This window comes from Stegodyphus dumicola, chromosome X1, assembly GCF_044657685.1.
Source record: "Stegodyphus dumicola isolate Sdum_Otavi_A_Nest chromosome X1, ASM4465768v1".
NCBI lineage: Eukaryota > Metazoa > Arthropoda > Arachnida > Araneae > Eresidae > Stegodyphus > Stegodyphus dumicola.
In genome coordinates, this window is record NC_140780.1 from 27641342 (window position 1) to 27664753 (window position 23412).

At 32.0% G+C, this 23412-nt stretch overlaps 1 protein-coding gene across 2 annotated transcripts in view; it reads right to left on the reverse strand.

The window, feature by feature from the left end:
- Cyfip (Cytoplasmic FMR1-interacting protein Sra-1) overlaps positions 1-23412 on the reverse strand; it is a 108963-nt gene that overhangs the window by 15333 nt on the left and 70218 nt on the right. For both annotated transcript variants that reach the window (XM_035350658.2, XM_035350657.2), the window contains exons 20-25: positions 21687-21886; positions 20925-21015; positions 19125-19268; positions 16374-16464; positions 12165-12295; positions 4741-4813 (exon numbers count right to left, since the gene is read on the reverse strand). In XM_035350658.2, coding sequence (XP_035206549.1) covers positions 4741-4813; positions 12165-12295; positions 16374-16464; positions 19125-19268; positions 20925-21015; positions 21687-21886 — 730 coding nt within the window. The remainder of the gene's footprint in view (positions 1-4740; positions 4814-12164; positions 12296-16373; positions 16465-19124; positions 19269-20924; positions 21016-21686; positions 21887-23412) is intronic.

Here is a 23412-nt window from a genome sequence, read left to right on the forward strand (position 1 = left end):
TTTTTTCTACCACTGTAAAAGTGTCAGCTAATTTTAATTATTATATTAATGATGAAAATATTGGATTCCAGTAAAAGTTTTCTGTCACCGCAAATATTGTCTGCGTCAAACAATTTTTAGCATTTGAAAGAAAGAGACTTGCCTTAGTAACTGTGTTGCGACATTTGTAAAAAATATCGTTACAAGGTGTCTGAAATGGAACTACATGCTACCAGATTAGAACCATTATTTCCTAACAAATTGTCACCAAGTCATGTTTACAGCTTTAGGTACTAATGTTGCATCATATAACCCCATGAAGGTTTGCTATTGAAAATTAAATAACAGATTATGAAATTCAAGAAGCAGAGTGCTCTGGCCGACCTACTGATGTTGATGAGGCCCGCCTGTGAGTACTTGTGGAAGATGAGTATGCAACCACTTGACAGCTTGCTGAGGAGTTAGACGTTAGTGCCATGTCCATTAGTAGTGCTATGCATCACATAAATTTGACGTACAAATTTAATTGCTGGGTGTCACATAGTTGATTCAAGCAGATAAGGACAGACGTGTTCGGGCTGGCACTTATCTGCTCGAATATCAATTCAAGGACAAAATTCAGGACAGGATCATCACTTGCGATGAAAAGTGGATTTGCTTTAACAAAACAGGCCAAAAGGGGGTTCGTCTGTGCCTGGTGAGCCCATCGGCAACATCACAAGCAAAATTTGACTAACAAAGAGGTCATGCTTTTTATCTGGAGGGAATCCCATGGTATTATCTACAAAGAGTATCTGGAAAAAGATAAAACCCTCAACAGTACAGGGTACAGCAAGATGATAGACAGTGTTGATGCTGCTATCAAGGAAGAATGTCGAACTAAGTAATGGCGTAAAAAGGTTGTTACATCAAGATAATGCAAGACCACATGTGTCTGCATTCACTGGCTGGGCTTTGTACAGACTCCAATGGGATCTTTTGCCACATCCACCATATAGCCCCAACATCACTGCTTCGGACTTGTACCTTTTATCACACCTGCAGCTACATCTTACTGGTGCTATCTTCCACTCTACACAGGACGTGTAAGGTTTTTGGCTGAAGGCTTCGAAAAACTACCAAAATGTTGCAAGAAAATCAAAGATTTGTTTGGTGATTACAACCTGCACTAAATATACTGCTTTCAAGTTTTTCTTTTAACTTTATTAAGAACGTCTTTTGGCAGAAATCTTTTGTTATAACCAGATATAAAATAACACATACTGAGCAAGGTCTTCATTTCATTCATTGCACATTTCAAAGCAAGTAAAAATGCAGAGATCTGCAATATGGCTTTTGTAATATCATTTATATTTTTAATTTAAAGAGGGAAACTGATTATTCTAGAAGAGAATTTAGCATTACTTTTGGCCAAATCACATATTTAAAATTCACACTGAAAGCTCCAGAGAATTTATGAAGGACTAAAAACTTTGAAAAAAGAAAATCTGAAAGGTTTCACATTTTAAATTACGTTTAAAGGGGCATTTTAATAACATTTTGTGTGATACCTTTATTTAATAAATAATATGTTCTTGAAATTGTTCAAGATTATAGGTTAGTGTCAGTTTCTGCATACAAAAATAAATCTCAAGGGTACGTAACTGAAAACCGCAAACTTTTCTTGTTTTCCCAAAGATTCAGCTGTAATAAATTATAGCGAATCAATTTGCCTTAAAGATGTTAAAAAATATCATGGGTTACTTTCATAAATTCATTTCTTCACACTCTAGCACTGCAAAGGCTTAGAATGACTTGTTTAAAAAAAATAACCTCCACTGTGACATGAATGTTAAAAAGATTTAACATTTTCAAATGACTGCTTTGTGAAAGATCAGCACATGAAATTTTGTAGTTAAGACTAGTGAAATGGTAGTTCACACAATATTGATGATTTTGGATCAGTGATAATGCAAAGGGCTAGGCATTGACAGTTATTTCCACCGTTTACTTCATGAGTAAAAACGAAACAAAGGCAGAAAGCAAATCAGAAATGTTAGCTGTAGTTGAAGCTGTAACGAAATTCAGAGTTTATGTTCTAGGAATTCATTTTAGACTTATTACTAACTGCAATGCATTTCAGAACACTGTAAGTAAATGTGATCTGTGTAACAGAACAGAACAATTATTACTGCTTTTTGAAGACTTTGATTTTGAAATAAGAACATTATTCAAGCTCTAAAATGTTACATGTAATTAGGTCATTTACTTTAATGTAACTAGGTCATCTGGTGATTTAGCAGGAAAACAATACTTTAAATATTAAAAGTACTCAACACGATGATACTGAGATTAAAGTTTCAAAACCATGTGAAGATTTCCTATGAAATGACATCCTCTACAAATCTGAGGATGAAACTGATTCCTGAGAATATTACAAAGTAATTCAAAATGCTCATGAACAAATGAGCATGGTAGTTTTGCTACTAAACTATTAAAGAAGAAAGCAAGATTTTTATATAAACTTAAAGCAGGGGAAAAAATGCATCACAAACTGTGCAGCATATATTGGCCAAATGAAAATCCGGGAAAAAGGAAAGATTATTACATCCTTCAGATAAAGATACTCCTCTCAATATTTATTATTGAGGATCTTTGAAAACTCAATATTTATTATCGAGTATATCAATATTTATTATAAAATAATACATAACACCAATAAGCCAAATTTGAAAGGATTGAGCATTAATAAGTTTAATAACATCAAGAAGAAACAAGTTGAAACTTAAGTGCTATAATTGCAAGATATTAGGTTACAGATCTAATTTCTGTGGGGGAAAAAAAAAAAAAAGAAACATTATGAAATACTTTATATGCTATATGTTTGGTCTCAAAGCAAGAAACTGAATTAAAAGAACACATATTAGACTTGACATCCAAAAAGCACTGCCTGAAAGCCCTAGCAATATAGTTGCTGGAAAAAGAACATTAACTTTTCAGCAATTTGTTGATTACTAGATGATATTCATTTATTATATTAGGATCCAGTGTCACACAAAAAGAATTTTTTAATTTTATCATTATATCAGTCTATTCCAAACTAGCCATAATCTTACAAAATGGTAAAAATATGAAAATGAAATTCATCAGATTACAATTTCAAAGAAGTATCAATTCACCTCCTTTTGAACTTTGGTAGAAAACTGTAAATGAATAAAGAGTCTGATGGAAGCTGAAATAATGAAGAATTCTTTAAGTTTAAAGACCATCTATGAAAAGAAGTAAATTCAAAAGATCCATGCAGAAAACTGGGACTTGCAATCAGAACAGGAAATCTCATAAAGGCAAAATTAAAGAAATGGTACCTATCAGATGTACTCAGGAATAAAAGTTAGACATAAAACTGAAGTTATGAAATTGAAATCAGTTTTTAGGTCCATACAAAATCAACAAAACAAAACCTATTCAAGGCTGTACAGAAAAGCTTGGTTTACTGAAAGGTTCATAAGAACCAGCACCCATGTTGAATACTTTAAAGCACAGATTCATAAGTAATATTTTAAAAAAGTTTCCAAGCTTATGAGACAATATTGAACTTTGCATTTGCATCTGAATTTTAAAATATTAAGTGACTTGTGAACTTTTCAGATATTTAAGTGCCTAACTGAACTTCAGGCAAAGCCTGTTTCATCTTTAAAATTTGCTTTGGACTTCATTACAGGCTTTTATAAACTTAACCACTTTGTGTTTTTCAACATTTAAATAATTTGATTTACTTTTTAAGAATATTTTCAGGTTTAAATGTTGCTTTAAATTTTACATTACTCTGCCAAGTACTTATAATTTTGTTTCAAAGTTCTATATTTTGCATTATAATGTATTTTGAGTTACATTGTCTTGCACACTTCAAATGCATTCACTTATTTTAATTTCTTTTAACAATCAGAGTGATTTTCCATTTTTTAAGCGATTCATGTAAATTTGAGTTTAAGATGCCATGCAGGATGGCCAAGATATAGGAGTGCATTGGTCCCAGAGACCAAAGCTTCCACCAACAGGAAGAAGTAAACATGCGAGTAGTAAGCATCCAACCAGAGAATCAGTTGCCTAAACACTGTGCCTAGTTACATGTTCAATTCTTAAAAGTTTAGATCTTATCAATGCACACATCTGTGATGTATTTAAGTGCTTTGCTCAAATGTGTCATTTTGTAAAATATGTTGCTAGCTCTATTAGGCAGTGCCACACTATTATTGAGTTCTACATGAGAAAGTTCGCACATATCTTGAACTTAAACACCAATCTTGAACTTTAATATCTTATTCTTACAGTTCCAGTACTTATGAAGAAAATAAGGTTATTAAAAAAACGAAGAGGAGGGGGGGCATTAGAAAATTCCAGAATTCAAGAAAGCATAACAAGCAATTAAACCTAGTTTGACATTAAGAAATTCAAAATATCTGTAAAGTGAGAAGTAAGGAAAAGTTAACAAAAAATGTGTACCATTCATGAAAGTCAGTGATTAAAGTTACGGTGATTTGAAATAATGTGATGCAAAATACATAACTTAAATGACAGAATTATTACATAATGTATTGATTACCAAATTCAAATTTTGATTTTTCCAACCAGTCTCTATGATAATCATTTTCCATACCATTTAAGATTTAAAAATGTTAGGAGGAAGAGTAAAATCAAAAGATATATTTTATAAATTCAAATATTTAAAAATTGTATTTCCTTCAATATATAAACTTGAGCATTCTATTATTTTAAACTTACCTTTACAGTATGGTCGTGGCAATATATTTTGAAATGGAGCAGCATGAAGCAAGTCACAAACTTCCTCTTGAGACTAAACAAAATAAAATTACTCAATATTTCAAAAACAACACTTTCTAAACATGAAAGAAAATGAAACCTTACATAAATACAAGTTAATATATGAAAGCAACTATTCTTCAAAATATATTATTCATTAACAGACAAAAAATCCATATTTAATATGTTAAGAGTAACATATAAAATTTATAAACATTGTCTAGGAAACAATGCTCATAAATTTTTAAAAATAATCTATAATTTTTTTTTTGGGGGGGGGAGTAATTTACCCCACTTTGGAACAAGGCATCAGTTTAAACACAAACACTCAATTTGTTTACAATATGAACTTTACTACTGATTTTGTTTTTTTTTGGGGGGGAGGGACAAAATTTGCATATGCTATATGAATGGTTAAAACCCTTAATGATTTTACATTCTCATTATTCAGATTACTGTCCAGTTGCACCACAGGTTGCCAACTGCAGTCAATCAGAGGAAAAAGAGAGGGGGGGAACAGGGTTAAACAGAATTGAAGGCATGCCCAATGGCATTATAATTATACTCTAAAGTTCCTCACATGATCCTTAAATGAGATGCAAAGTAAAAAAGAAAAAGACACGTACACATCTGTCATTCTTTCCCATCTAAAGAAGCATTTTTTTAGCCATATTTCCTTTTAGAATAAATGCTAAGATGTCACCAGAAAAATATTCATTAAACTGGTAGTCTAAAAGGGGGTTCTATTTCAGGCCTATGTATTGCTGTGGGTGATCCATGTATTACAAATATAACATAGCTACATTCTTCAACTGTGCACAAGATCTGGAGATGATGGCTTGAAGAAAGAATACTTTCATATCGGTACAGATGGATCCAGAATGCATGGATCAACACATATGAAAGTACACAGTGCTAGCTACAATAATTAATACTATCAACTTCCACAGAGTATGCAGATAACTCAGGATATTCCCAAAACAGTAAGAACTATTTTCCAAAGACTGGAGAAAGTGGTTTGCATTCCATTCTCTTTGAGGAAAACTTGCCTCTGATACCAGCCAGACGTGAAGCTTTATAACAGACGGACCTCAAGTTATGATCAATGTGCAGGGTAGTGTTTAAAGATGCACCACATTTTTCCAATGCTAAAGACAGTCACCAAGTGCATGTCTAGAGATGAAATAGAGATAGATTGAAGGCTGCTACAGTTACTGAATGCTATACTACTTGTAAGTGTTGCATTATGACTTAAGATGTCATCACCATTAAAAGCTGGTCCCAGGTATCCAAATGATTGCTTAGTAATTGTGGAGTCTAATCAGGCACACAACTGGCGAAGAATTTATGAACAATGATGGAAACAATAAAGTCATCAATATCTTAAAACACAGCTCAGACATGAAATGAAGCACTATAACGAAAAATTGTTGCTTGTATTGCCCAAAGAGATGGTTTTTCTTTTTATTTAGTGTACATTCTTAATAGCATAGATGGGTACTTTCAGATTATTTCAGGGTTGCCACTCAAACAGGAGAATGAAATTCATTGACTTTTCCAGGTGTGTTTTAAGAAAATTCTAGTCTATCTGCATAAATGCACGTTGGCTGTGCTAAGAGGTAAATTAATTATGGTATTACTTGAAAACACAAAAATTTGTCAGTTACATATCACTTATATAACCCCCAAAGCATTACTATTATAACTATAATAGGAGTTGTTTTCTCCACTGAAGATTAAGATTAGAATCTGCCCAATCTGGATTTAAAAGTTTTTTTTTTGCAGACATTTTGCAGCTAAATGAAAGAAAGAAACCTATTTAATGATATTTTAAATTCAGGTATTTTATATTTATTTAGCAGCATACATAAGCAAAAAATATGTGCATTAAATTTCGTGATATGTGATACTGCCAGAATTAATTTCAGAATTATGCCAGAGAAAATTTACTAAAACTTGAAAGTATTATTTACTAATAATAAATAAATTTAGAAGGAAGAAGCAACATTAAATGATACGAATAACATAAAAATAAAGATAATTACTTAAAAATGGAATTAGAATAATCAACGATATTTTAGCGAATATTAAATGGATAGCCTAGAAACTGATTACCATTTTTTCTTAAAATTTTGCTGCAAAATGACAAATAAGGCATTTATTAGAAAAGAAAAAAAGTTTTAAAAGATTTTGTGGTTTTGTGGTAGGCCTTGTCACGATCTTCAAAATTGTCGCCAACACCAAAATGACCCGTTTATTGCTCACGCTTGCACACACCTGAAATGCCACATAAATACATTCTGATCACATTGTAGTCTGCCTATTTGGGGTGACTTAATGTGTTGCTTCTTGAATATATTTCAGGTGGTACAGATAATCAGAAAGTACTACACTTGGAATTGAAATTACTTTAGAAATGGATTCTCTGCAGATGCATTATATTATATTTTCACTCTTTCCTGTTGGTACTTTAACCTTGGCAAGTAGTGCACATGGAAAGCAATTTTGAGAATTCCCAGGCCTCTGAGATCTTATACCAAATAACACATGCACATTAAATAACACTAAAATGTGTTGTTATGCAAGAAAGATGCAAGAAATACAACATATCTTTATGAAGCCTTTATTTCTGCAACTTTTGGTGGCAGACAAGATATGCATTGCAAAATGTTTCAAATGACACAAATATTCATGTTTTGGCATTTTGGAAAATCAATGTTGTATAATTTGCAAAACCTTAATTTGAGCATCCAGTCCCTACAGTATATTTAGCAAAAGTATACCTCCTTCGAAAAAATAAAACACAAAAGTTAGACTCCTGCTTAAAAAAAATTGACCAACAAAAACAAAATCTACGATCTGTGACATCATTTTGAGCTTTTCTTGAAACGTCAGTTAAATATAAATTTGGATAATTGTAGGTTGATTTTCCCTTCAGTGTCATTTGGCAATATTCCTTTATGACCTATTGATCTGTAACTTCCTCAAATTTATAATTTTGTTATATTTGTTAAGGCAAAAGCATTTTCACAGACACATTTTATAGTACTGTGAATGTTAAAAATGCATTAATATAATCCACATGTAGTTTTATTATATTAGGATCATAATATAATAGTCATACAAAAAATACCCTAGAAATAGTCTTCACTTTTAATTTATGCAAAAAATGCATGAACTTGCTATATATGCCAGCCTGTCACTGCTTCCTAGAACATAAACTCGATAGGATTCTGTGAACATGACCCCCCCCTCCCTTTTAGAAAATTTGTATTAATCCAAATGTTTCATGACTTTGCATAACAATGCTCATCATTTATTCTACTAACACCAGAAGCATATTTTAAAATTGATATTTCCTTTTTATTTATATACAAAATTAAATATTCCACTATTCAGTTTGCATGCGAGCCATGAACTCAAGCTTTAAAATTACATATCTTGGTCAACTTTTGCTATATAGGAGTCAAACCTTTCTGTTTTATTTTTTAAATACATGTAAACTGTTTATTAAAAATAACTATAAGGGCCACGGGACGTATGAAAAGTCAGATTTTGCATTTTCACAAAATTATTTTTTTTAATTAAAAATATTATAATACGAATATTTTTCTCATTAAAAGTATTTCTGTTATCTGGAATATACAGTGGTGGCCAAAATTGCGGACAATTTTGGAAATTTTTATGTTTTTGAACTTTGTATGCTTATAGAAAACGTTACGTTTCACAAAATGCAAACTTGTATATATCATTTTAAAGAGAATTTATTACTGAATTCAATACAAAACTCAAAATTCAATTATTTGCAATACAAAAAAAGTTAAACAATAATAGTTATCGATATACATTAGATAGTGATGAATGCAGTGAGTTATCAGTACTTAGTAGGGTATCCTTTATTTTTTATTACAGTTTCACATCGACGTTTCATTGAGCTGACAAGAGTTTTAAGCTCTTCTTTCGTTATTACATGATGCCAGGAAACAATTATAGCCTCAATTAGTTCCCTTTTATTTGATGAGCGCCTCATTCGGACAAGAGTTTTCAAACTGTGCCACAAATTTTCCATAGGATTGAGGTCAGGACTGTTTCCTGGCCATGACAACAATTTAATGCTCTTTGTACGAAACTATTCTTTCGATATTTTGGCCGTGTGGCAAGGAGCAGAATCCTGCTGAAAAATAAACGAAGCATTGTTGGGAAAGAGATCTCTGATGGAAGGTAGAAGTTTTGGTTCTAGAATAGTGTCAATATATTTTCTAGTATTCAGTGTCCCATCGATGAAATGAAGGCGACCAATACCATCTGCTGACATGCATGACCAAATCATAACACTAACTGGGTTCTTCACAGTTGCTTGAATGCAGTCAGGATGTAGCTCTTCTCCTATTCTATGTCTTACACATTTTCGCCCATCTCTACCGAATAACGATATTTTAGTTTCATCACTCCATATAACTTGTGACCACTGATCATCTGTCCAATTAATGTGTTCCTTTGCCCACTGTAGTCTTTTGCTTCGTTGCTGAAAATTAAGATAAGGCTTTTTTCGTGGAATTCTACCTCTCAGTCCAACATCTGTTAATCTTCTCCTGATTGTTCTTGAGCTGACAGAATACCCAGCATCATTCAGATCACTTCTGATGGCTGCTGATGACATTTTTCTATCTTAGAGACATAGTCTTTTCTTCTGTCATCAATAGATGTGGTGCACCTTTTTCAGCCTTTTCCTTCTTTGTTTCTTATTGAATTTGTCTCCTGGTATCGTAAACAAAACTTTCGGACTCTAGATGTAGTCACTGAACCACCCACCTGTCTTGCAATTTCAGCATAGGAAAGACCACTTTCTCGTAACACAATATTACATCTCTTTCTAGGTGTCCAATCTACTCTTTTATTTGATGTCATTGCTTCTTGACTAAATATTAAATATTTTTACAAAAATACCTACTTGTAATTGCAGTGCATAAGAAAGAGGTCCTCCTTCTACAGGAACAAAGCAAAATAATGAATTGTTTCAAGTGTAAACATGATGTCAGCTTCTACTGGCAGTTACTAACATTTGATTGGTTCTCAAAGCAAGAACAATGATTGGCCAGGAAAGCTAGACATTACAAACCACTTCATAACTGTGGTTTTTTATTTATATTAAAGTACATATAACTTTTTTTGTATTGCAAATAATTGAATTTTGTGTTTTGTATTGGATTCAGTAATAAATTCTCTTTAAAATAATATATACAAGTTTGCATGTTGCGAAACATAACATTTCTATAAGCATACAAAGTTCAAAAACATCAAAATTTCCAACAGTGTCCACAATTTTGGCCACCACTGTATGTATATATGTCAATGACTAATGGCTGCAAAAATAAAAGCCACATAAGTACTTTTATGGATGCAATGCATATAGCCCATATAAGCAAAATTAACTTGAATAGTAAAGTTTCATATCTCAATATCTGGAAGAAAAAACATACAGGAAGTCTTTGATAGTGAAAATGATATGTTAAACTATATCATTACATATTTAGAAGGAGAAGATTGTGGTATTAGGGAAATCATCTGTTAATAGTTCATTAGTACTTGTATCAACCAAAAGACAAATGTTTTCATTTCATAGTAATAAGAACAGAATGAGCTACCTCACAGCTAAAGTGGCTATGATGTTTTTTATGAAATTCTTTTAACAGCTATACACTGACAAGACAAAACATTATGACTATTCCCACATTTTTCAATGAACCTGTCTGCATGAGGCACGTGATTAAGCGGGAATGGTAGTTAACTGCTGCTGGAATCATTTTTACACTTACCTTTGCGAGTGATGAGAAAGTCAACACATCTAAGCGAATTTGACCCAGGGCAGATTGTAATGGCCTGAAAAGACTGAACGGGTACCTCTGAAACTGCACAACTGGTAGGTTCTTCACAATCTGCCATTGTTAGTATTTATGCAAAGTGGATAAATGACAGTGAAACCAGCAACAAACACCAACGTGTTGGACATCCACACATCATCAAAGAAAAAGGACATCAGAGAGTGTCTCACCTGGTACAGCAAAATTGGCACCAGACAGTGGCTCAGTTGATGGCCCAATACAATGCAGGTCCAGGGGCAAGTGTTTTGGAAAACAGTTTAGTGGATGCTGTTGGATATAGGACTGCACAGATGTCCCACATGTGTACGTCTGTTGACCAAGTCAACTACAGTGGGCCCGGGAACATCGAGACTGAAGCATGGATAAGTGGAAGACAGTTGCCTGGTCAGATGAATCATGATTTCTTATTCATCACATTGATAGTCATGTCAGAGTATGCTATCTTCCAAGCAAACAGTTGTTCCCCCTTGTATACAGCAGGTCATACACAGGCTGGTGGCAGTGGTATTATGCTTTAGGGGATGTTCTCATGGGTGGCTCTGGAACCCTAAGTTGTAGTAGAACTGACCATGAAGGCTGGGGACTATCTGAACACAACTGTGGATCAGTTGCACCATTACATGGTGTCCGTGTTCCCAACTGGAAATGAAATCTTCTAGCAAGACAACACCCCATGCAACAAGGTTTGAAATGTGTCGGAGTGGTTCAAGGAACATAAGGATGAATTCCATCCTTATGCTTTGGCCACCTAACTCTCTGGATCTTAGCAAAATTTGGATTTGCACATTTGGAATGTCATGTCTCAAACACCACCATGTAAGAATGTCTTGACTTTGTGCAACCGCTTCTTAGACATATAATGCAATCTGTCTGCAGTCATCTGTCAAGAACATGTGGCATCTAACCAAGGCATGCTACAGCTGCTTAGCAGGCCAAAAGTTGTGGAATGCATTATTGAGCAGATGGTCATAATGTTTTGGCTCTTCAGTGTACATCTTTAAGAGAATCTGGTCTTCTTGATGATGAAATCTCATTGCTGTGACACTTAAAGGAGTGCGACAGTGCACATAACTCCTATTGAGAAAAACATTATTTGCAGTATAAAAGAAAACATGTATAGTGAAACATGTATACAAATGGTGATAAATTTGACATCACTTAACTTGCAACTTGTAATACTAAGGAAATGAACAGTGGTTTCTATATATTAAATTATTTCTTTCTGTGTATTAATTCATTATTAACTTTATTAAAACCATATTCATTACACGGCTAACAATTTTTCTTTTAAGTTTAGAAATTCTGAAATTACCACATGTAATTATTGAAGATTAAAAAAAAAATAAGCAGAATGTTTTCCCTTCTCACATAAAAAAAAAGAATAAAATAAAAAATGTCTCATAATCAAGGGAGAAAATAAATTCATGAGTCTGCCAATCAGAACAAATTTTAACTGCAATTAAACAATTACTCTGTTTTCCCTAATTCAGAAAACAAACTTACCAGATTTTGCTCAATTAATAAGCAGAACAGGATAGCATTCCCAACTTCCCTAAATCCTTGAAACATTTCTGTTTTTACATCAGAGTACTGTACAATGTCAGTTAGCTGAGCTTGGTAATAGTGCAGAACCCCTAAGATTTATAGAAAACTAATAAATGTTCATAAAAACATACTTGAGAAGCTAGATCAGTTATTATTTACATGAAATTACATTATAAAGGATCTTATTTTAATTATGACCTTGTTATGATACAAAACATTTTAAGTCAACCATGATGCAAAAGTGATTTACGTGTAAGCGAAAAGAATATTTAAAACAAAGCCAAATTTCCAGAAACATACAAATCACTTTTAAGCAAATACTATAAAGCTCATTATACATGAATCTGAATAGCTTGCATTCATGCTTATATCAGAGTATTTGTAGAGCCTCAAAATATGCCCAGTATACATAAAATACATATATTCTGACCTTTACTCTGGATTATTACTGTCATGTTTTTACTAAAGATAAAAAGTTTCGATAAGCATCAGTTACCTTCAGATATTTCCCAAAACAAGAAACCACAATAACCATATCAAAATTCTTATGGATTACTCAAGGTCTGCTCTTTAATACTTCAAGGGGAAAATAGTACATATAACATGTTATGAACACTTGACTTACTGTGAAAATTATACACAAGTTTATGTTAAGAGAGCATCAAGCAAACACTATTTGCAAATGAAAAGCTAAGTTTGCCATACAATACTTAGCGTTTGCGAGAAAGCTCCACGAGGAAATTACCTCTTGAAGAGAAAATTAATCAGCAGGGGGGGGAAATCATTAAATACAAAGAAAAGATTTGGTATCGAAAGATGAAATCATGTTTTATAATATTTTGTAAAAAAATGGTTAACAAAGAAAATATTTAAAACCAGACAAATAAGTAACCTTACATAATAGTACACTCCGAATAAAATTTTAATGATATCAATGGAGTTCAAGTGTAGTTCCTTCTTTTTCAGGAGCAAAAGATGTTTGCAAAGGTGGGATAAGAAAAGCAAAAATAATCAGAGCATCATCCGTGGAATAAAATAGTAATGAAACACGAAGACGCTTAAAATTTTGAAAGCATAAGAAGAAATGGATTAACAAAGTAAATAAATGTTTGTAAAAGTGAATAGCTTCAGGAAAATCCAGTTTACAACCTAAAGAAGTTTTATGGGTAATTTTCACAGAACCAAAGCCAGAAATGTGGTTGAACACCAGCTATCATTAGCTATCAATGACCTCCTTTTTCTTCTTTTGGAACATGGTTTGGATTATCTGAATATAGCAAAGCATGTAAGGGGTATCTGCCTAAGGTGCCTTTGTGGAGGACTTTCTAAGGGAAACTTGCTCATATACATGTTACACATGGGGGGAAAAACCATGAAAATACTTACTTAGCTAGCCCGCTCCAAAGGATTCCAATCCCGGACCAAACTATCAGTGTTCAGCAACTATACCACTCTCGGCCACTCGTGGGCTTTTGAACACAGGATTTGTGTTTTTTGATGCAATATTTTAATGCATTTTTAGACTGGCTGAAGACCTACAAACTACACTGATAACATATGTAAGGATCTTAAGTTTTACTAACGTTTATTTTATTTTAAATCTTTACTATCACTTCTTATTTTCTACTTCCGGCCAGAATTACAAGCGTGAAGGTATTTATGCAAAGTTTGTCTGGCGAACGCCAAGTATTTAAGTTGTGGCTTTTTGCCAAGCGAGAGAGAGGAAGCAGTGAGTCGAAGCAGGCCGCTTACCTTAGAAGTTACGCAGTTGCTTGTTGCCTTCCAGGCCAGAGGTTTTAATCCTCTTGATAATTTTTAAATGTATTGTAGTGTTCACAGTTCTCTGTACTACATACGCTTCCTGTTAATATAAGGCCAATCTTCCACGTTCATTATTCTAAAGTTAAATTAGAGTTTAGTTTTATTTTTATACTTTTACGTTTTGACCCCAAGTAGCAGGTCGGTGTATTCCGAAGTACGGAAGTCATTGTAAATAGAGAAAAATAAAGGGTTTTGTATACCCTTCTTGTGTATCCTGTTTACTTCCCACAGTTTTGAACATAGCTTTAGTAAGCTCTCTGTTCCGAGTCAGGTCCTTGCATGTTCCCGAAGAAGGTAAGAAGGAACGTTGACCCTGATACATATATCCTTAATATATAGGCCAAACTGAAAAATCATTAAAATTGTACATAAAAAAAAACATGAATCCTATGTTTAAAAAGGAGGAGCAAATAAACATTTGACAGCTAATCAATGCTGGTCACTTAACCACATTTCTTACTTGAATCTGCAAAAAATATACATACACCTTGAGTTGGTGAACAGGTTTTAATTGCTGACTTTCATATTCATAAAAATTTATCCTCTTTAGTTAATGATATTAATTCTATTTATGTTTTCTCCAATACTCTCAAAATTTCTGTATCTTAACTTTTCACATTTCAGTACTCATTTCTTTCAGAGATTTCTGTTTTCATTTTGCACTGCCCATTCACTTCCATATAACTGTACTGGTTGCTCCTCTTTTCATCTTTGAAAAATATCTTGCTCCAGAAGGTTAAGGGATCTATGGTTGATCGTTCTCAAAACTAAAAAGGTATTATTCAGAATTTATGATACTATGATCTTACTACCCAACCAATTTTTTAAAAATTTTACATTACCAGGTTTCTTTTCCAATAAGGAAGCAAAAATCTCATAAGTTTATAAGATGAGAATTAGTTACATTTATTATATAATAACTTTATTATGATCTAGAGAATCTGTCACAAATAAAATGAATTACCAGAGATCCATCATTTGGATAAAACACATACAAAATATCTAACAAAATACCTAATTTAAGAACTCAAACAAGTGTTGCATCCTAAGCAGCAAAAGACATACAGCATAGGTAAAAAACTTGACAAATCTTTTAAATTATTTGGCTTGCACCTACATCACACTGACTCTTAAGGCTATGTTTCAGGCATAAATTAAACAAATGCAAAAAAAAGTATTGGGCAAAAGAGCATTCTAAGTTCAGCTTTAATTTAATCAATAAAATGCATTGGTGACACAATAAATGCAACAATCACAACAGTCTTAAATTCTTTGTCAGATTTCTTCAATGCAGAGATTACTATTACCATTTGATATCACACGACTATCACTTTTACATTAAATACATCTACTTTAGTTTTAAAATGAATTTAGAATTAACTGACTAAAAGTAATGATTCTGTACCAGGTACATAATATATGGCATTAAAAATGCCTTTTAATGTGTTACAACTCCGTATGAAAATTACAACTGCACAGGTTGCAAATTAAATATTTTAATATATTTAAAAGTTTCTAAAAATAAAAACCTTATGTTTCACATATTGGGAAAGCATTATGATATTGCATGTATGGTAGCACAATGTAATGTATGTTACAATCCCAAAAATTTGGAATTATGCTCTTAAGAATGTTTCCAATGTCAAAAAACATACACTATACTGCAGGATGGCAAACTTCATATTTAAATTTTATGCATGAATTCAATGCTTATTTCCTAAAGCTGTACACATATATTTAAATACACACACACTTCTAAAAATCTGGGTAATTTTACCTGACATAATAATAGCTCTTTTTTTCACTCATACATTCATGAATCTACGAAAAATAATTTTAAGTTAGTTTGTAAGCAACATGATACAAGAGACATAGCTTATTTTCCCTAAATATGGTTAGAAAAGTTCATTCAAGTTTAAATTTTCCACTACTTGAAACCTGAGCTCCTCCATCCCTTCAAAAACTATTCTACAATATAACTGCATAATTAGAAACTGAGAAAGAAATGGGTTCATGAAAGAGAAACCTGTTATTTAGAAAATAAACTTCATCTATGAGACAGAATATAAATACTGAACATACTTTACGGAACCAAATTTAAGAGAATGTTCCATGCAGCAAAAACACTATTCAATATGTTTTTATGTTTACATTTTTTTCGAAACACTGGCATTGGCATATTTAGAAAAAACAACAAAAACATATGTAGCAAAGAATTATACAAATTAACTCGTACATCACAGAACTAACAAAGATGAAAAATATTCACAAAATACTATACAACCTGCAAAATAAAAAACAATTTCTGTGGAAGTTTAATAAGTAATTTTAATAAATAATGCAGACCTGGAGATCCATATTCATACAGAGGTAATTTACATAGTTTGGGCATAACATTCATCAATGTAGTTGTATACTGAAGCAATGTTCCCTGAATCTATAAATAAACATTGGTTATTCACAACATAATGTAAGAGATTAAAAAAACACATAACTAAAAGAAAGAAATTTAATGAGAGTAAAATACAATAGTCTTAATTTTTGGCTATCAACAAATTTCCAAACAGGTATGTAATGGATACAACACTGGCTGAATACAGAAAAATATAACTCAATTTTGAGGCATATTGCTTACGCAGCTACGATTTGTGAAATTTATTTTAGACAAATCTAGAAAAAATCAGAGTGATAGTAATGAGCAACACTGAATGTGTTACAGGTAATTAAATGTTTGTAAATAACAGCAAACATAAATGGGAAAATGAGGAATGCTCTAAAAAAGAAGTTTCAAGAAAAAGCATTTTAATTTTAATTGTGTATAAATAACAGTTATATATCAGTTTTATTGCAAAATAATATATTCATTTAAATCACATAACAAATGAGCTTATTAGAATTAGAAAATATAAGTTGTAGAGATGCTTTTTACTTTAAATGTTCTTATTTTATTAGTCTAAAATTTACTTAAACTTATGTGCATAATATTTACAAGACATTAAATACATTATCTATATTATTATAATGCTGCTGAATGTTACAAAGTTCCATGAGGAGATCACTCCTTACTAATTAAAAATTAGTAACATTTACTTTGACCTTTTAAAGAAACCATTAAAGAGAATAATACTATTAAACTCAGCAATTTCAAAATCCTTTCCAATGATAAAATGAAGCATTAAACTGATAATCAAAATCAATAATATAAACTAGAAGAGAAACACGCTAATGTGACAATCAAAATCGTAAAAACAACCTTGTATTTAGCGTAGGAATAATGAAACAATCAATTTCGAGGGCAGCTAAAGGTCCCTCCTCATCAGGAGAAAGAAATACCTAGAAAGAAGAAAATAAAGGAGAAGAAGTCACAGAAACACGTGGTCCTTATCAGCACTGCACGTGGTTATAACTAGATTTTTTAATCAGAGTTGTAATCAGAGTAGGCGGCCAGTGCAACTCTGAAAAAAAAAAAATCTAGTTATAACCACATGCAGCGTGCAGTGCTGATAAGGACCATGTGTTTCTGTGACTCCTTCTCCTTTATTTTCTTCTTTCTAGGTATTTCTTTCTCCTGATGAGGAGGGACCTTTAGCTGCACTCGAAATCGATTCAGTGTTTCATTATACCTACGCTAAATACAAGGTTGTTTTTACGATTTTGATCAATAATGTAAGTTTTGTAAATAATTTTGTAATGTAACCACGGAACCACCACATTGAGAGAAGAATAATCAAACATTTCTTAATGATTCAATGGAATGAACATCTTTTAGTTGCAAGTAGAAAGTAAACATTCTTACAACTGCCTCTGAAAGTGACTAATTTTCTGATGCAATATATAAAGAAAGGTATCTAAGACAATCACTTCCACAGAACACCGAAATCACCTGGTACAGCAGGTAGTTGCCTTAAAGAGTATTCACTACATTTTGGATCCATAGTTTATAAATCCCCCTCAATAAAAATTAAGGTTGCAATTAAATTTGAAAAAAACATCTTACTCTTAATAAAGAAAAGAAATTCTCGGTCAAAACTCTCTTAAAAGGCAAGTAAACAATCATTAGCAGAATTAAAATCTATCTTAATATTTGAAAATGCTCATTGTGCTAACCTTCTAGAGATTGCATTGCAGAACCCTATACTTTAAATACACAGGATATGAAATGAGACTACCAAATAACTTTCATTTGTAAATTAAATACATAACATGCTGAACTATTATCAAAAGAACATTATTCTCTGGATGGAAAATGAATATACCTAATACTATTAAATTAGTCAAGAAATATCTTTCTCCACTAGCTAGAAGCATATAGAGTGACAGCTGATTTTAAAAGCAAACATACTTTAATAAAATGAGGAGCAACATAATTTTGCCCCAAAATGTTTAACAATTACATTTCTAGAACATAGTTCTATTAAGAGAGAAGACAAACACGAAGGAAACATAAAATTAAGCAAAGCAACAACCTTGTATTTGGCACAGATTTTAGTCAAGACTCTATTGATTTCGAGGGCAAACAGGTACAGGTCTCTCTTCATTAAAAGCAAAGAAACCTGCTAAGATAATCGATACAGCCTTGACTAAAATCTACACTAAACAGAAGGTTGTTGCTTTGCCTACTTTTACAGTTCCACTAATTCTGAAAATGACACAAATGTATAAATAAACTGTATGCTTGTCAGATGGGCTGGACTGCGTCCTAAATAAATAAATAAACTATAAAGAAGGTCTGAAATCTTTTCTTACTTTGCAAAATATAAATTTAGCATGGGGAAAAAATGTGTTATTGTTTTCATTAAAATATTACCATTTTAGAGCAATAAAAATTCAGTGAAAGTTAGGAATCTTTCTCTTTTATATATATTAAATTATCAAGATATCTGTCCCCTGTGCCCTTTGCATCCAAATTTCAAAATTCTTTCACTTTGCAATTTCCCTTTTTATTTGCAATTTTTCAAATAAAAAGATTTGTCAGTACAACTTACATAATGAAAGCAAGTTTTTATTACTACCAGATTGTTTAATTTTGTAAATACAAACTACCCAAAAGAAATACATCAATTAAAAAAAAATATGCATTACTCAAAGCTTACTTACTAAGCTTTTCACTATTTTAAGCAGTTCTTCCATGACAACAGCAATGCCTTGATATCCAAGCAAACGGCAAATAGAGCGGAAATGAGGGGCACCGACAAATCCACTATACATCCCATATATTGTGCTATTTGCAACATTGAGAGCCTATATTCAAAGAAAATGTATGAGTATATACAATCTCCCCACCTTAAATGCTTATCATATATACTTTTGATTTTCAAAAAGCCTGGCATTTATATGTATAGAAATATGTAAATGATATTTATTAACTAAGAATTGCTATTCACATAATTGTAAATGGCATATATCAATGAGTAACTGTCATAAAGTTATTAATTTTTCAGCTCACTATGGCTGGTATATTTTCAATGGCAATCAAGCTACCAGTATAAGCTTGAATGTTTTTGATCAGAGAAAACAATAAAAGCCTTATCTTGAAATGCTAAATGCCTAATTTAATCACAATCTTAAGTCCTACAGTCAACTCCCAATTAACTAGGGCTAGATTAACCACACTTATCTAAAAAAGGCTAAATTTGTTTACAACAGAACGATGGAAAATTTACCATTACAAATCACAAAATAATTTAACAAATAAAGCAAAATTTCTATGGAAATGCAAGCAGGAAAAAAGTGAGATAACAGCAATACCAATATTCTTTTTATCCACAATAGGATATAATTTAATTGCACATATATGGGGTGTCTCAAAAGATCACTGCCAAAGTTGATAATTTGTTCTGTCATACCATGACAAACAAAATTTACGTAGGAACTTGTGTCTGAAAATGTGCATGGCGACTTGTATCTGAGGGTAATGTTCGCAGGCTTATGGAAGAGTGGGAAGTGTGATCATTTCAGGCAAGGACACTGCAGAAAGATCAACTGGTTTACTAACTCAGTTCTTTATGGACATTTTGTGGAAAGAGTATTACAGGATCTGATGGTTGACATTCCAGCAGCTACATGCCAAACATCTGGTTTCAGCATGATGAAGCGGCTTCACATTTTAGCGGCAACATGTGGGAACACCTGAAGAGGACATACCCTTGAATGTCCATGGTGTATGAGGTGACTGTATTATCAGATATGGATCTCGTCGCCAGGATTGTGGAAGTGGCGGCGCGTGTCCGTGACAACCTGCCCATTTTGATTAGGTCCATGAACCCATGCATGAATAATGTGAAGCATGCAATTTGGCAAATGGAAGGAATTTTGAACATCAATTTAACCATGTTCTTTAATAAATGTCATGTTAATACCTCTTTCGACATCCTTTCTTTCTTCCCCTCTATGCTTGCAAACAGTGCCCTATAGTGCATTTTTGGACACAAGTTCCTATGTAAATCTAGTTTGTCATGATATGATAGACCAGCATGTTAAGTTTGGCAATGACCTTTTGAGAAACCCTGTATACATATTGTGATATCATCCATTAAAAACAAACAGATAAATCATGAAAATAAGAGTACAGCTATTAATATTAACAACAATAACAAAAATATTAATGTTTTCAAAGTAATATTGATTACAAGAAATTATTAAAAGAATGAAATGGTCTATGAAACATTTAACACATATACAAGTTGTTGGTAACATATTTTGAGTAAATGAACAAAAGTAAGTAAAATTTGCATTAAAATTCTCAATTCTTGGTGTCATACATTTTCAGACAGTACAAAAAATTTTAGAAGACATTATACATTTACCATAAGTTCGAAAGTTTCAGTTTCACAAAAATAAAGAAAGATATGAAAAAACGTTGTGTACAAAAGCAATATTAAAATGATGCTATATTACCTTAGTGCCCCAAAAGAAATGAGGTTGTGCAGCTGGTGGCTTGTCCCGTGCAACTGGTTGTGTAAAAGTAATATCTTTTATTTTCACAAACCTGGTCATAAAATTTATGCAAAAAATTATAATAAAGAAATAACCTGATAATAAAATTCATCAAACGAATTATAATACAGGAATTAAAATATTTAAAAAGTTATACACAATTTACAACTAACTGATAGGAAACTTTTTTTTAACCAAGTTTCCTATTAGTACTTTTTTAACCAGTAAATGTTAGCCCAGTAGACATTAGGTTGAATAAAGTTACTGTATAGTAAAGCATTATATGGCTATCTGTTTCAGATGAGTGCATTTATAAAGAACTGTCATAGCAAAACCACTCCACATTCACATTATACATTAAGAAAGTCAAAAGGAACTTGTAAAGCACCAGAGAACTAAGTTATTTTATTCCCTCCATCACTGGTTACCAAATATATATCAGAAATGAATCCAATTACTACTTGAAAACATCTGGACTTTTTTGTCTCATCATGTAAAAAGTACAAGTCATAATATCATATTTTAGAACAAGATTTCACATGACTTCAGAGCAGGCAGGATATTATTTTATCAGAAACAAATTAACCTCAAATGATAGACCATGATGGCAGGAATTTTACAATAATTCTGATTATCCATTGCATTAGTATTGTAATAACATTTTAATAAGCAGAACAATACCAAAACTTTTATAATAATACAAGAACATGTACGATACAGTACCTATTAGTTGCTGCATTATAGCAGTAGTTTGGCAGAAAATCAAAATTCAGTTCCCAAAACACATGAAGACATATGCGACCATATGGAGCAAGGACATTATGATTAGCTTCCCGGAACATTGCATCAAAATCATCCAAAGTGATATATTTTCCTAAAAGTTTATGAGTCAATTTACTGACACTGATTAATCCTTCCAGCTCCTGCAAATATTTTTCAAAAATCGTAATAATTAAAAAGATCATCCTTAAACTAAAATTTCTACAGATTTAGAAAAGCGATTTTATCAATGTAATTTATCACAACAATATGCACATATCATAATTTATAAATGTTTTTAAATGTAAGTAATAAATAGTACACAAAAGGCTAAAACCTGAGAGAAATGTCTTCCCTTGTCTCGTTAACAGAAAGGAAAATATATTACACTGATTTGCCAGAAAATAACATGAGAACAAGTGTGTGTGTGTGTGTGTGTGCCTGGTAAAACTCTGTGATATAAAGTTAAACGCCACTACAGCAAACCCAGTTCATAATAAAAGAACTTTCTGATCCCATCAAACTTCCTTCACATTTAATGTTACCTTTATATGGCCAGAGTGAACTTCCAAATGTACAATATCAGATATAGCAAGCTTTATAGATTAGACCTTTGCCTGAATTTTTTTTTTTTTTTTTTCAATTCTCATAATTTTGCCACAATTATGGTAAGTTTTAAACCTCACATTAGAGTTCTTTTTTCTTATTTTTCCACCTTTTTCTGTGCTCTAATCTAAGGCTAAGCAAGACAGATATAGCACCTATTTCTTGGAGAAGTAGGGAATACAATAAACTTATCTCAGGATAACATATGATGTCTGTGATCATTCAGGAGAACGAATTTCGGAACCTTCGTTCATTTCAATGCATAACCACACTCTGAATAATTCAAAAAGTGGAATATATACATATCACAAAAATTTACACTCCGTTTTCATGCTTATTTTTGAATCCTATTGTATGCACTTGCAAAAACATTCCCTACACCTATGTAGACTAAATCAGTGCATGTTACTAAATTTTAACATGAATGGCATGATGTCTTGTGTTCCATCAAATGTAGCTTTTAATTTGAATTCTGAATGAGGTCTTTAACTCAGCAGACATTTAGCTAACACATTTAATAACTATACAAATTTTAGCGATTTTGCTATTGGAAAGCATTTTCACAAATAAGACTACAGCATGCATGCAATAGCAGGTTAAGCTCCTGTGAAAAGTTAAAGAACAGGCATTCTGCATTAATAACTTTTTGATCTTTTAGGGTTTGTAATTAAGTACTTTTAAGGACCATTAATGAAAAAATTTATGGACCTATCAGCAAATAGGAGCTAAATAAATTAAATTCAATCAGCTTATATCTGAACTTTACTTTTGTAATAACGTTCTAAGAATAAAATAGATCCGTAAGTAGGATGCATTCTTATTAAACATAACTAAAACAAATTTGAGAAAATCCACTTTATTAAATTTATGAAGTAACATTAAATATTTTACACGTATAACAGTTGGACATATTTGAAAGACGATTAGGGACATTTTATTAACAGCTTTATGTTGATTTTTTCTTTTATGTCTCATTTTGCCATGTATTTACTCAGTCTAGAGGTTTAGTAAATAGCAGGTAGATTTTATGTCAAATGGCATAGAATAAAATGAGAAATAATATCATAATCAGCATGATTCATAC